A 12,968-nucleotide genomic window follows, 5' to 3' on the forward strand; every position below is an offset into this window, starting at 1 on the left:
TGCTTGCCTGTACTTTAGTGATGAAAGTAAACTAAAAATAGGGCTCTGTTTACTTAAAGTTGGAGTCACCAGGCACAAGGGACTCAAGACTTAACCTAGTAGTTTCCCTGCATTACTTATCTCAGGTATAAGTGAATGTCTGCTGTTCATTCCTGTGGGATAACATCAAGCACTACACATGGTGAAGCTGTTTCCAGTGGAGCAGCCCTCATGCTGTGAGGGTCAAGCACCCTGCAGGGTTGCTTCCAAGGGAAATTTTTATTATGCAGTCTCCCTACCTCATGTATGAATTTTTTTTCAAGGGGTGGCTGGTGTGTGTGTCCAGATGTCAACTGCCCTTTATTACTCTCCTATCTGTTCTCATTACTTCCATCGTTTGCTTTGCCACAGAGTGATTAAAAGGATAGAAACCCTAAACACGATCCTTTTCACTGGCAGCAATAGTGGTTGTCAGGAAGCACTCCCACTAAAGGTAGTCATGTCCCTCTCCCCCGTTAAAGACTTTTCCAAGGTTGTAGGGCAGGGGTAGGCAACCTGCGGCCCGCGGGCCGGATGCGGCCCAGCAAGGCCTTGAAACCGGCCCCAGCCCGGTCCTGCCACCGATTGCCGCCGGGGCCTTTGGCGTCTCGCGCGAGGGGCATGGTGGGGCAATTGTCTGTAGAAGCCTCAGAAACATGCATTTATCTTAACATTTTTTAAAAAATCAGCAAATTTTTTCGTGTGTCTTCCATTTTTTATTTAAAAAGTGCCCTCCATTAGAAAATTTTGTCCTACATTTGTCCCGGTTTATTTATTTATTTAATTTTTTTTTTTTAAAAAAAAATTAATTATTTATTTTTTGGCTTTGGCCCCCCAGTTGTCTGAGGGACAGCAACCCGGCCCCCGGCTCAAAAGGGTTGCCTACCCCTGTTGTAGGGTATGAGGGAAATAAGTTTTAGAAACTGACACACACACACACACACAATATTCCAGAAGGAGAATATAGGTATGTAGAAGATCCTCTCCTAAAAAGTTTTAGTTCGGAGGAGGCCTTTCTTCTCTCCTCGACAGGGTCTAGAGTCTGTAAGTGATTCAAGGAAGCAAAGAAAGCCAGGCTTGGAGTGAAACCAGATCCATTTCTTCACATCACATTATACTGAACATTTCATTAGCCCAAGTTTCTCCAAACAAAGAAGTGTGAATTAGGGCTTTAGGAAATGCCTGAAACTTTCTCCCCCCCCCCCCAAAAAAAAAAAAAAAACATCTCAAATTTGATGTCTTGTACCTGTATCATGGATTCAAGACAAAACTGGGTCACTGTCATCCTGCCTCCACTGAAAGATTCATAAATTAAACCTTGGTTTCCCAGTGTCCTAGTTCAAACCCTTACACTACACTGGCTCAGTACAAATACAAAATGATCATTTTTGAATGATAAATGCAAACACTTTCCAAATGAACAGTAGTAAAATCCACAGGACAGCATTGAATAAAACACAGATTGAAATATGGACTGTCATTAAGGAAACAAATAGTGACGGAATTTTTTTTTTACTATGCTTATTTATATCTCACTTTTTCCCCAGTTTGGGGACTCAAGGTGGCTTACAAAAGCTTAAATACATAGTTAAAATTCACAGTGAGTTAAAAAAAAACCCAATTAAACTATCATGCTATTTTAGGCTGCATCAATAGAAGTATAGTGTCTAGATCAAGAGAAGTAATAGTGCCACTGTATTCTGCTTTGGTCAGGCCCCACCTAGAATATTGTGTCCAGTTCTGGGCGCCACAATTCAAAAAGGACATTGAGAAACTGGAGCGTGTCCAAAGGAGGGCGACAAAAATGGTGAAGGGTCTGGAAACCATGCCCTATGAGGAACGACTTAGGGAGCTGGGGATGTTTAGCCTGGAGAAAAGAAGGTTAAGAGGTGATATGATAGCCCTGTTTAAATATTTGAAAGGATGTCATATTGAGGAGGGAGCAAGCTTGTTTTCTGCTGCTCCAGAGAACAGGATCCGGAACAATGGATGCAAGCTACAGGAAAAGAGATTCCACCTGAACATTAGGAGGAACTTCCTGACAGTAAGGGCTGTTCGGCAGTGGAATGCACTTCCTCGGAAGGTGATAGAGTCTCCTTCCTTGGAGGTCTTTAAACAGAGGCTGGATGGCCATCTGTCAGGGATGCTTTGATTTGGATTTCCTGCATGGCAGGGGGTTGGACTGGATGGCCCTAGTGGTCTCTTCCAACTCTACGATTCTATGATTCTATGATCATAAAATTAAAGTCAGCAAAAAAGAAAACAATAACAACAAGCATCAAGCACATTATGCAAAGCCTGCTTCCCCTAAAAAAAACCTCTCAAATGCCTACCAGAATAGAAAGGTTTTTTAACTACTTGCAGAAAGATAGTAAAGAGGGTGACAGGCTAGCCTCTCTAGTAAGGCAGTTCCGAAGCTTGGGAGCAGCCACTGAGAAGGCCCTCTCCTGTGTTCCACCAAATGTACCTGGTAGTAGGACAAAGGAAGGCCTCTCCAGAAGCTATCAAAACACAGGCAGGTTCTTATGGAAGAATAAGATAATTAACAGTCACATGCGTTCATTGGAGAAAAAAGTAGACTTGACTCACACAGATGTGTGGGAAGGTTCAAATACAATACAGTTGGCCCTCCTTATCCATGGATTTTTATACATGGATTCAAGCATCCACGGCTTGAAAATATTCAAAAAAAGTATAAATTTCAAGTATCAAATTTTGATTTTCCCATTTTATATAAGGGATACCATTTTGCTATGCCGTTGTATTTAATAGGACTTGAGCAGCCATGGATTTTGTAATTCACAGGGGTTTCTGGAACCAAACCCCAGTGGATAGCAAGGGTCCACTGTATACCAAAGAACTTTACAGGCAGCACTGAGCATGCAATGATCTCTTACTGTCAAAAGTGTGGTTGCCATTGTCACTTTTGACCGTGGTGTTTGCCAAGAGAAGAGAAGGGAGATAACTGCTATACATCCTACTACCCCAGCCCCGAATTGGCAGAGCTCTTCTTTTGCAGTCAGACATGCTTCCTAGACTTGTAAATTACAGATACACTTTGAAAGTAGTAGAATTCAAAGACAAAGCAATATTAGTCTGGAAAATCATTATGCAAAGGGTTTGTGTAGCACCTTTGAGGGGGTTGAGGGATTAAGCCTTGTGGATGTTCTTGGGGGTTGTTGCAACATTGCTGCTGTTGTTAACTGCCCTCAATTCAGCCTCGACTCACTGCGACCCTGTGGATGAGACATCTTCAAGAATCCCTGTCCACTGCTCTGCCCAGGTTCTTTAGGCTCAGCTTCATGGCCTCTCTGATTGAGTCCAACCCTCTAGCATGTGGTCTCACTCTTTCTGCTGCTTTTTACCTTTCTTAGCATTGTCTTTTCTAATGATTCATGGCTTCTCATGATGTGGCCAAAATATGACAGCCTCAGATCCTGGCTTAATATTTGATCCAAGGTATGAGACCTCAGTGACCATTTCAATATTCTCATTATCTAAGATGAATTATCATAGATCTTCCATGGTCATTATTTTTGTTTTCTTGATGTTCATCATCAAGTCTACCTTGGCACTTTTCTCCTTGACCTTTTTGAGTAATTGCTTCAGATCTTTATTAGTTTCTCTAGTAGTATTATCTTGTTAGCTTATCTTAGGTCGTTAATGTTCTTTCCTCAATCTTCACTCCTCTTTCCTTTGTGTCTAAGCCTGCTTTGCGTGTGATGTTTTCTGCATACAGGTTAAATAGATAAGGTGATAGTGTGCAGCCATGCCTGACCCCTTTGTCAATTAAGAACCATTCAGTTTCTCCATACTCAGTTCTGATGGCAGCCTTTTGTCCTGAATACAGATTCTTCATCAGGACAATCAAATGTAGTGGCACACCCATTTCTTTGACAATGTCCCATAGCTTCCCATGGTCTATGCAATAAAAGACTTTGCTGTAGTCAATAAAGCACATGCAGATTTTCATTTGGAATTCCCTGGTTTGCTCCATTACCTATCATATGTTTGCAGTGTGATCCCTAGTGCCTCTTCCTTTCCTGGAACTAGCTTGCATCTCTGGGATTTCTCACTCCATATACGGTAGGAGTCTTTGCTGTAGAATTTTAAGTATAACTTTGGTCGTGTGGGAAATTAGTGCAGTGGTCTTGTGGTTACTGCAATCTTTTGTCTCTCTTTTTTGTGTATAGGAATGTATATATTGATTGTTTCCAATCTGTGGGCCACTGCTTTGTTTTTCATATTTCTTAGCAAATTAGAACTGAACTTGATTCTACCTTTATGGACTGTAGCCGTTCTATTGGTATGTCTTCTGTTCCTGGTGATTTATTCTTCCCTATTGCTTTGAGTGTGGTTTTCACCTCACTTTCCAAAATTTGCAGTTTGTCTTCATATGTTCCTTCTTCCCATGTGTCATTTATCTTTACATATTTTTATACAACTCTTCTGTATATTGTTTCCATCATTTTTTAAAATTTCATCTTGGTCTTGTATTATATTCCTCTTCTGATCATAGAATATCCCGCCTTTGGTCTAAATTTCTCTTTAAATTCCCAAATCTTGTGCAATACATTGGGGGGGGGGGGGTCTCAGCTTCTATTTCTCTACATTGGTTGTTGTAGAAATTCTCTTTGTCTTTGCACACTAACTGTTGGATGCAAGCATTCATGGTTCTGGTTTTGTTCCTGTCTCCCTTTGCTATTGCTTCTCTTCTTTCTTTGGCTGTTTGAAGTGTTTCATCTGTCATTGATTGTTTCTTTTCCTTCTTTTTCCACAGTTACCATCTTTTTGCATTGTGTTTTGATTGTGTCCCTGACTTCTATCCGTAGTTCTTTTGGTTCCCAGTCAGCTAGACTTAATAGTGCAAATCTGTTTTTCACACTTCTTTTATCTTCTGTTAGAATGTTTTCCAGATAACATTTTGGCATGGTTATTGATTTGGTATTCTTTTTCAACTTTATTCTTATTTTGGATATTAGTAGTTCATGGTCTGTGCCTGGTCTTGTTTTTGCTGCAAGAATGGCATTTCTTCATCTTTTGTTCCCAATTATGTAATCTGTTTTGGTTTTGTGTTAGCCATCCAGTGATATCCATGTCTTCTTTCTGGTTGTATGAAGAAGGTATTTGTAATGAATAGATGGTTGGCCTCACAGAACTTTATCGGTTGCTTTCCTGCTTCATTTCTTGACCTGAGCCCAGATTCCTCTAATGTCCTTGAGTTTGCTCTGCTTCTTACTTTGGCATTCCAATTGCCTATAATTATCATGCAGTCCTGTTTTAGTGTATTATCAGTTTCTTCTTGGTCTCTGTCATAGAAATTCTCTGTTCCTTATTCCTCAGCGGTTGGTGCATATATTTGGATTATGGTAATGTTGATTGGCTTTCCCTGAAGCCTTATTGACATGTTTCCGTTGGATTTTACGTTATATCCTTTGACTGATTTTGCTGTATCTTTCCTCACTATTAATGTTTCTTCACATATTAATGTTCTTTCTTTTTTTCCCCCATTCCCTGAGTAGAACACTATATAGTTATCCAATTCAAAATGACCTATTCCTGACCATTTGAGCTCGCTCACTCCTACATTTATTCATTCAGTTTCCTTTTTTACTATGGGTACTTTCCCTTAACTCATGGTTCTCACATTCCATGTACCTATAACATATATATCACAACTCCAGACCTTCTTTTAGTTTATGCTGCATGGTTTCTCATCATATTTAGTTCTACTGTGTCCTTGACCACATCTCTGTTTGTACTTGCTCTCTGTTCCACCATTTTAGCTCTCTGTTTGTGTACTTCCCTGTGTCTTGTTTTGTTTTAGATTGTCTCATCCTGGGGGGGTTTTGTGGTGAAAGGTTATCACAAGCCTCCCTCCACACAGTGTTGATGCATACTGTTCTTCATCCACTGTCTGTTGGAACATACCCACTGCATTTTGTCAGCTCTGAGGTGTTATGCGTTGAAAAAATACCCGTATTTTTTAAAATGGGACAGGGATTCCAGGCTGCAAAATGAGGGCCTTGAAGGTTTTACTTTCTGCATACCTGACATCTACTTACCTAAGCAGAACTGGAAGTGTGATTTTTTGGCAAAAACTACTGGCCTCTTTAATATAAACAATGTTGCTCCCAGGTGTGTCTAGGTCTTTTAAGATATTTTGTACTCCTGTCCTAATAGGTTTTCACTTGGAATCATGAAGCAGTGCTTTATACTGCTCTTCATCTATCATCTGTTGTCACTTGTTTTCTTTTCCAGGATGGCACTGGTGCACTCCGACGCAGTGGTTCACTAGGAAAAATCCGAGATGTGATCAGAAGAAGCAGTGAAATGCTGGTCAAGAAACTGCAAGGGAATGGCCCTCTGGAACCAAGGAACACCAAGTAAAAATCTCTTTCTGGGTCTTTCATATTCTCGTGCCTATCAAATCTACCTAGTCACCATCTCTCAGGCCTTCAGCTCTTCCCCTAGTCCTTCTTAAAGACTGCTCTCTAATCTGATTATTTTATTAGCTATGAGCAAAAGTACCATTTTCACATGGATCAGAAACTCCTTAGTCTCCATCACTTCACCCACATTTTCCTCGGTTCTCTCTCGTTTCTCTTCCCCCACATACTTTCTTTCCTACCAGTCTTTCTCTTCTTTCACTCTAGTACTCATCCAATTTTTTCCATGCTCATACTCCTTCCTTGTAGTTACTGGGCAGCAGAGGTATCTTTTTCTCTGGCTCTGAACTGCTAAGGAGTTGGTAGGTCCTGCAGAATAAAGCACCAAGAAAAAGCCAAGAAACCCCATGGAAGGGTGTCTTTCCTTTCATCTTTTCTGGTTAGGAAAATTCTGACGCCTGGTGGCCTAATTATAGCTATGAACAGATTTTGATTAACTGAAATTAATTGTTTGAAAAAACAACACTGAGGTGCTAAGTTTCAGGTGTCCAAATTCCACCTTGAGGTATGGCAGAGGCAGATAGACACACATTCTCTTTTATTATAATAAACAGATGGATCAGGAATGGTTTGATTGCAATCTTCAGTAGTGTAATTTTGATTTTGTGATCTACGAAAGTATCTAACTATTATAAAACAATTGATATTTTTAAGGCATAACCAATCTGTTGCACATTCTTTCTTATGAGCATCAAAAGTGGCTCATAGAATGAGAGCAGAATTGAACTGGTGCATTATTCTTTATAAGAATGGAAGAAACAAAGGCCACCAAGTAGCCACAATTGGCCCTTTACCCATTTTCAGGCTAGAGCAATCTTGGCACAGTTGCAGGTGATGGCATTTTCTTGTGGTATCTGCCTAGGGATGGCAAATCTAAGGGATTGTAGTCTTATTTGAAAGTTGGCCCATGGAGGTATTTGACAAGTAACAACAAACCATGTCAGTAGTGTTATAAGAATCGGCTTTGCTGGACTTATGTGCTCCCTGCTTCCTTTTTTCTCTAGTACAGTTTTGATTAGCACAATTAAGAAAAGTTTGTTTTTCCCCCCAATGGTTCACCAAGAGTAGCTGGAATAATTTATTTAGCAGATAGTCAGACTGGTGTTGATTATGCAAACAATAGAACCCTGTGAGCTTGACTCAAACTACTGTAAATATTTGCTAGCTACTGAGCCACCCTGAGTCCATTAAGATCTAACATGAGTATGTGGTATAGAAATATAAATCATATTTTTGTTGTCCCATACCCAAGGGGAAGATTTATTGCCGAACGTTGAAGGTTCCCAGCTACTACCCTTTTCGGTATAGTAGATTCTCAGACCAAAAAAAGGAGAGATGTATAACCTGTCAAGGCAACTTTCTGTTTATTTTTGTCATTTATTAGCATGAAACGAGCAGCATCCTTGAACTACCTGAATAAATCCAGTGAGGATTCCTTCCAGGTGAGAATGCCATTTCCTTTGTTTGCAAAACAAATCTAGCATTAACTGCAGGCTGTTATACTGCTTATGTCTCTAAGTAGATAGGCAAACAATGGAGAAGAACCCCAAAGCTGCACAGATCAGAGCTTTAAAAAAAAACTTACCAGAACTATCCCTTGTCAATATTTGTGAGACCCTTTCCCAGCCTTTGGTAACTGGCCATGCTGATTTAGGCTGATAAAGACTCCTTGTCCAACACACTTTGAGGGCACCAAGTTGGGAAAATTTGGCATAGGGTATCACCAAGAACCCACAGTGCAAGAGAGACAATTCATATTTACTGCTGGAGGAAACAATACTTAAGGACTAGCTCATATGATCAAAAGCATCCGCCTGTACTTTGGCTCAGTGCCCTCTGAATGCAATTACAAGTATGAAGGATGGTGAACCCGTTTGAAAAAATTGCCTCTGTTCAGAGGTTCTAGCTGTATCTAGGGATATGTGGTTCTATGTGGCATTCTGTCCATATATGGAAACACATGGTGTAAGAAATGTGCAAGTGCCTGCAGTGCTTCTGAACCACTTGAATCAGTATGAAATATGATATGTACATTTCTGAAGACAATGGCCCGGTCCAGACGTGTCTTTTAGCACGTCCTGGTTGCCTCGGGGTGCCATTTCCAGAGCCCCGCAACCCTAGCACGTCACCAGGACGTCAGCGCAGTGGGTAAATGCCTGTACTGCAGCCATTCACTCAAAACCACAAGGTTGCGAGTTCAAGACCAGCAAAAGGGCCCAAGCTCGACTCAGGCTTGCATCCTTCCGAGGTCGCTAAAATGAGTACCCAGACTGTTGGGGGCAAATTAGCTTACTTGCTGTTCACCGCTATGATCCTTGGAATAGCGGTATATAAATAAAACAAATTATTACTATTATTAATTATTATACACGGCATACATAGCAGTGACATCACTGCTGCACAGCATCCAGATGGAGCGACATGCTCACGCTGCCACCACTTAATTGCGGCTGTGCAAAAAGGAGCTGCATTTTAGCACTCTTTTTTCTTTAGCGTAGCTGTGCCATGCAATTTGGTTGCTGCGGCGTGGCCGTAGGAGAAAGAGGCAGCTCCCGGCCGCCTCTTTCTGGCGCTCTGTATCGCACCTAACTTGCTTTGCTATATAGAAATAAATTGGAATACTTTCTGGATAGTAGCAACAAAATTCAGAGTCCTTTGTTAGGACCATTCAGATGTGAGGGAAAAGGTGAGCTTTCAAGTTGTGAAGTATTCATCAGGCTAGATCGGTGGTTCTCAAACTGTAGGGCAGGTCTTCCAAGAGGGCATGAGTGTGCTTGGGTGGGTGGGAGACCTCGGGGCTCTGATCCTCTGTCCTCCTCCTCATCTCAAACTTACCTGTCCTTGAGGAAACACAAAGGCGAGGAGGGTGCTTTTCTGACTCTCTTTTCCTCAGATAAGTTAACTCGCATACAAATTCTGTCTTCTGCTCTCTCACACACTCACTCAGCCACACACTTCATCTCTTTTTTACATGCTCACTTATGAACTTGTGTATACTTGCATATACACAATAGACTGAGTGTCTCTATGACTGTGTGTGTGAGGATAGATTACTGTGTGTGTAAGTGAAAGACAGAATGAAAGCATGACTGACTGTATACATATATGTGAGCACTGGTGTGTGTGTGTGTGTGGCTGTGAGACAATATGTTAAAATGTACATGTGTTCTGAGTTAGGTGTTGAATTTATTTAAATAAAACTGTTCTAATTTGAATGATATAATTTCTTATAAAATGTTAAAATATGAGTTTACCTGAATGTGTGAATGAAAATACGCACACTAGACAAAATATTTGTATTCATGTTTTATGTAGAGAGGGACGACGTCTGCAAGTAGATGTAAAGGGGGTCACAAGGGTAAAAGTTTGAGAACCACTTAGATAGATGTTACAAAATGAATAGACCAGGAGACGAAACAAAAATCTAAATATCTGGCCAGATATAGTGGCCATTGGCAGCTCTTCCACACTGCAGAAATAAAGCAGTTTGACTCCATTTTAATTGTCATGGCTCCATCCAGTCGAATCCTGAGATTTGTAGTTTGGTGAGGTCGTCAGAGACATGTAGTGCCTCCCCAAACTACAAATCCCAGGATTCTGTAGGATAGTGTTGGATATGGTAGTTAAAGTAGTGTTGAACTGCTTTATTTGGATACACCCTGGATCCACAAGCAGGGAGTAAAGCTATAAAAGTATCAGTGTACTGAGTTAATGGTTCCTTTCTTGCTGAGTATCCTTTATCACCATCATAAAAACACATGTTCTTGGGCTTAACACAAGTATTCTTATGATTGGAAGATGCATGTTCATGAGGAAAGGGGTTTGTTTTTTCAGGATTCCCAAGGCCTTCGGCCTGAGAGCAGAGGCTTCAGTGCAAGCAGCGTGGACCTCTCCTCCCACAGTTCCTTGGTCACCTCCAACTGAACTACCTACTTCAGCCATCTCTGCACCCTATCTCAAATGCTGACAGCTTCACTCATAATGCCACTGCATCTCAAGGGGATCACTGTTTTGGATCTTTCAGCTGCAGCATCACATTAGAAATCGCACTGTCTTTTGTGTCAGATGTAATTATAATGAAAGAGAAGAGCACTTGTGTCACTGGAGAACACTAACCCATATGGGACCACTGCCAGACTAGATGGGGGAGCTCCTCCTTGCTAATTGTTGTGGACTAGTAGCTTTGGTGAATGCACTTTACCACCCTATTCTGCAAGCTGTATTTTACCTGAATGCACAGAACGAGTTCCAGTAGCTCTTACTTGAAGCACTGGGCCCAAGCTGAGGTACAGAGTCTAACCTCATCCTTAATGTGAATCTTTTCCACCATATGGCACTGCTGAGAGAAACTCAGCTCCAACAGTGTCCTCCCCAGCTGGCTTACTTGCTCTTCCAGTGCCTACTCCCATGCCCTGTCTTTGGTAGTCCTTACCTTAGCACTGTCTCTTTTTTGCACTGTATAATCCTTCTCACTCCCCCCAGCCTTCTGTGATAAGGTCTTCCCCAAATGAGTATCTTTATTTTTCAGACGTACACTTCTGAAGCTATGGAAGAAAGGAGCACAGGAATGTTGGTTAACTGAGCAGTTTTTGGGGAGCTATTAAATGGGCAATGCAAGGCGGAAAGAGACAGATTTTAACTCCTTAGAAATGCAGTATATGTGTACACACTCCACTCTATAAGCCTTGTCCCTCCTCCTATCCCCAAACTGGCCTTGCTGCCTGTGTCTGCCTTAGAATGAGCAATGGCAATAACTGCAGGAAGACCTGCTATTTAGCCATATATCACCCTTGATTCACTTCTGATTGTTCTTGGTTTTAATTTAATAAATAAAAAATGATCACAGAAACTGGCTTGTTCCTTCAGAACAAATATCTGCTAATTTTTTCTTGCATTTACATCTTTTAACAACTATGATAACGGAGTAATGCCAGGTGCAAGATTTTCTCTTCGTTTATTTTTTATTATGCCAAATTTATATAAGCAGAAATTATATAAATTTATATAAGGGGGCAAAAAAAAGGAGGAAAACTAAAAGGCAGATCACATACAATAAGACTAGTAATACTGTAGTGGAGGATATAAATCTGCATGAATTTTCATGAAAGGCATCCAAATATTCAAGAGGATAAGCATTCAAAATGTTGTCTATATGCCATGTGTTCAAATGTCGAAAGGGACATAATCCAATGAATAATAGGTGAGTGTTTATTTGGAGACTACAACAGCAGAACTTGTTTAACTGCCAAAAGAGAATGGAGAATAATTTCTGCTGACCAGTATCTAATTTCAAAGGAAGAGACAGAGTTTAAAAGCACACTGAACATCAGCAATATTCAAAGACTGCCCTAGTATAAAAAGGAACATTGGTCTTATATGTGAGATGTCTCTTTTCAGCGACGAAGGTGGAAACATGCTATTATGGGGTGGCTTCTCCTGATTGCTCTGGTAGGCAGGAAGGAGACTTCAGGTGAGCCATCACCAGGTGAAGCAACTCCCAAGAGCCCTTAGTCCATGTTACAGCCAAGAAGAAAAGACCACTCATAAGAAATAAAGTATACAGAAAAAAATTTATACTAACCAAGGAAATACAGATTAAGCATACATTAATTACCCACCTCATCCCCAAGGAAAAATGCTTCCTTAAGGACAGGGTAGAAAGGATGTTTCCACCTCCACCACTGAGAAGAAACATCTCGCAGGTAAGACCCAATGTTCCTTTTTCCAGTGGTTTAGGAAAAAACATCCTATTATGGAACTCCACAACTGATGGTCAGTGAATTGAGGCACCTTATTTAGGTGGACACCGCAGATTGTAGTATATGCTTTTTTAATGAAGCCTCTGCAGATTTGAAAGCATCCAATCAGTGATGGTGCACAAATATAGAAGGGAAAGCCCTAAAATAGAAGCATTTGTGGCTAGTGCTGCAGAGGTTGCAACATTGTGCAAGGCATGAGTGATAACCACTCCCAGCAGCAGCATCCCAGATATTTTGTAACATGTTGAAATACAGGCCTTTATCTGCCTCACCAAAATGGAAACCAACACCTCCTTGCCCGTTGTTGATGGTTAGAAGAATGCAAACAGGTCCATCAGAGACACAAAAATGTTGGGTACGTTTGACCTATATTTTCAATGCCTGTCGCAAGTCTAGAGTATGCCATCCTTTACCAGATGAAGGCAAAAATAAGGTAAGATGATCCCTCGTGTCCTATGAAAGGCTGGATTGACTTTAGGCATGAAGGTAGGGTCTGATCTTGGCACTACAGAATCCTGATGGAAAATGCATAGCTCTTTCCTTACTGAAAGGGCCCCTGGTCCTGATACTCTGCTGGGGAAGCTATAGCTACAAGTAATAGAACTTTCCAGACAGGTAATTTAAGAGAAACCTCTCACAGTGGTCCAAAGGGATCTTTAAGAGACAAAAGAACCTATGTAGATCTCAAGTAGTATACCTATGAATTGGAAGTTTAATCAGAGTGGCTATGAAAAGCTTGATG

General features: G+C 40.9%; 1 protein-coding gene across 5 annotated transcripts in view; it reads left to right on the top strand.

Moving 5' to 3' along the window:
* Positions 1 to 11,307, top strand: part of KLC4 (kinesin light chain 4) — a 74,374-nt gene extending 63,067 nt beyond the window's left edge. For all 5 annotated transcript variants that reach the window (XM_089529108.1, XM_089529111.1, XM_089529112.1 and 2 more), the window contains 3 exons: positions 6,280 to 6,404; positions 7,852 to 7,909; positions 10,302 to 11,307. In XM_089529108.1, the coding sequence (XP_089385234.1) occupies positions 6,280 to 6,404; positions 7,852 to 7,909; positions 10,302 to 10,391 (273 nt within the window). In that variant the 3' untranslated portion in view covers positions 10,392 to 11,307. The remainder of the gene's footprint in view (positions 1 to 6,279; positions 6,405 to 7,851; positions 7,910 to 10,301) is intronic.
* The last annotated feature ends 1,661 nt before the right edge of the window (positions 11,308 to 12,968 follow it).

This window comes from Sceloporus occidentalis, unplaced genomic scaffold, assembly GCF_023333645.1.
Source record: "Sceloporus occidentalis isolate IW3139 unplaced genomic scaffold, rSceOcc1.0.p SCAF_6, whole genome shotgun sequence".
In the NCBI taxonomy this organism is placed as follows: Eukaryota; Metazoa; Chordata; class Lepidosauria; order Squamata; family Phrynosomatidae; genus Sceloporus; species Sceloporus occidentalis.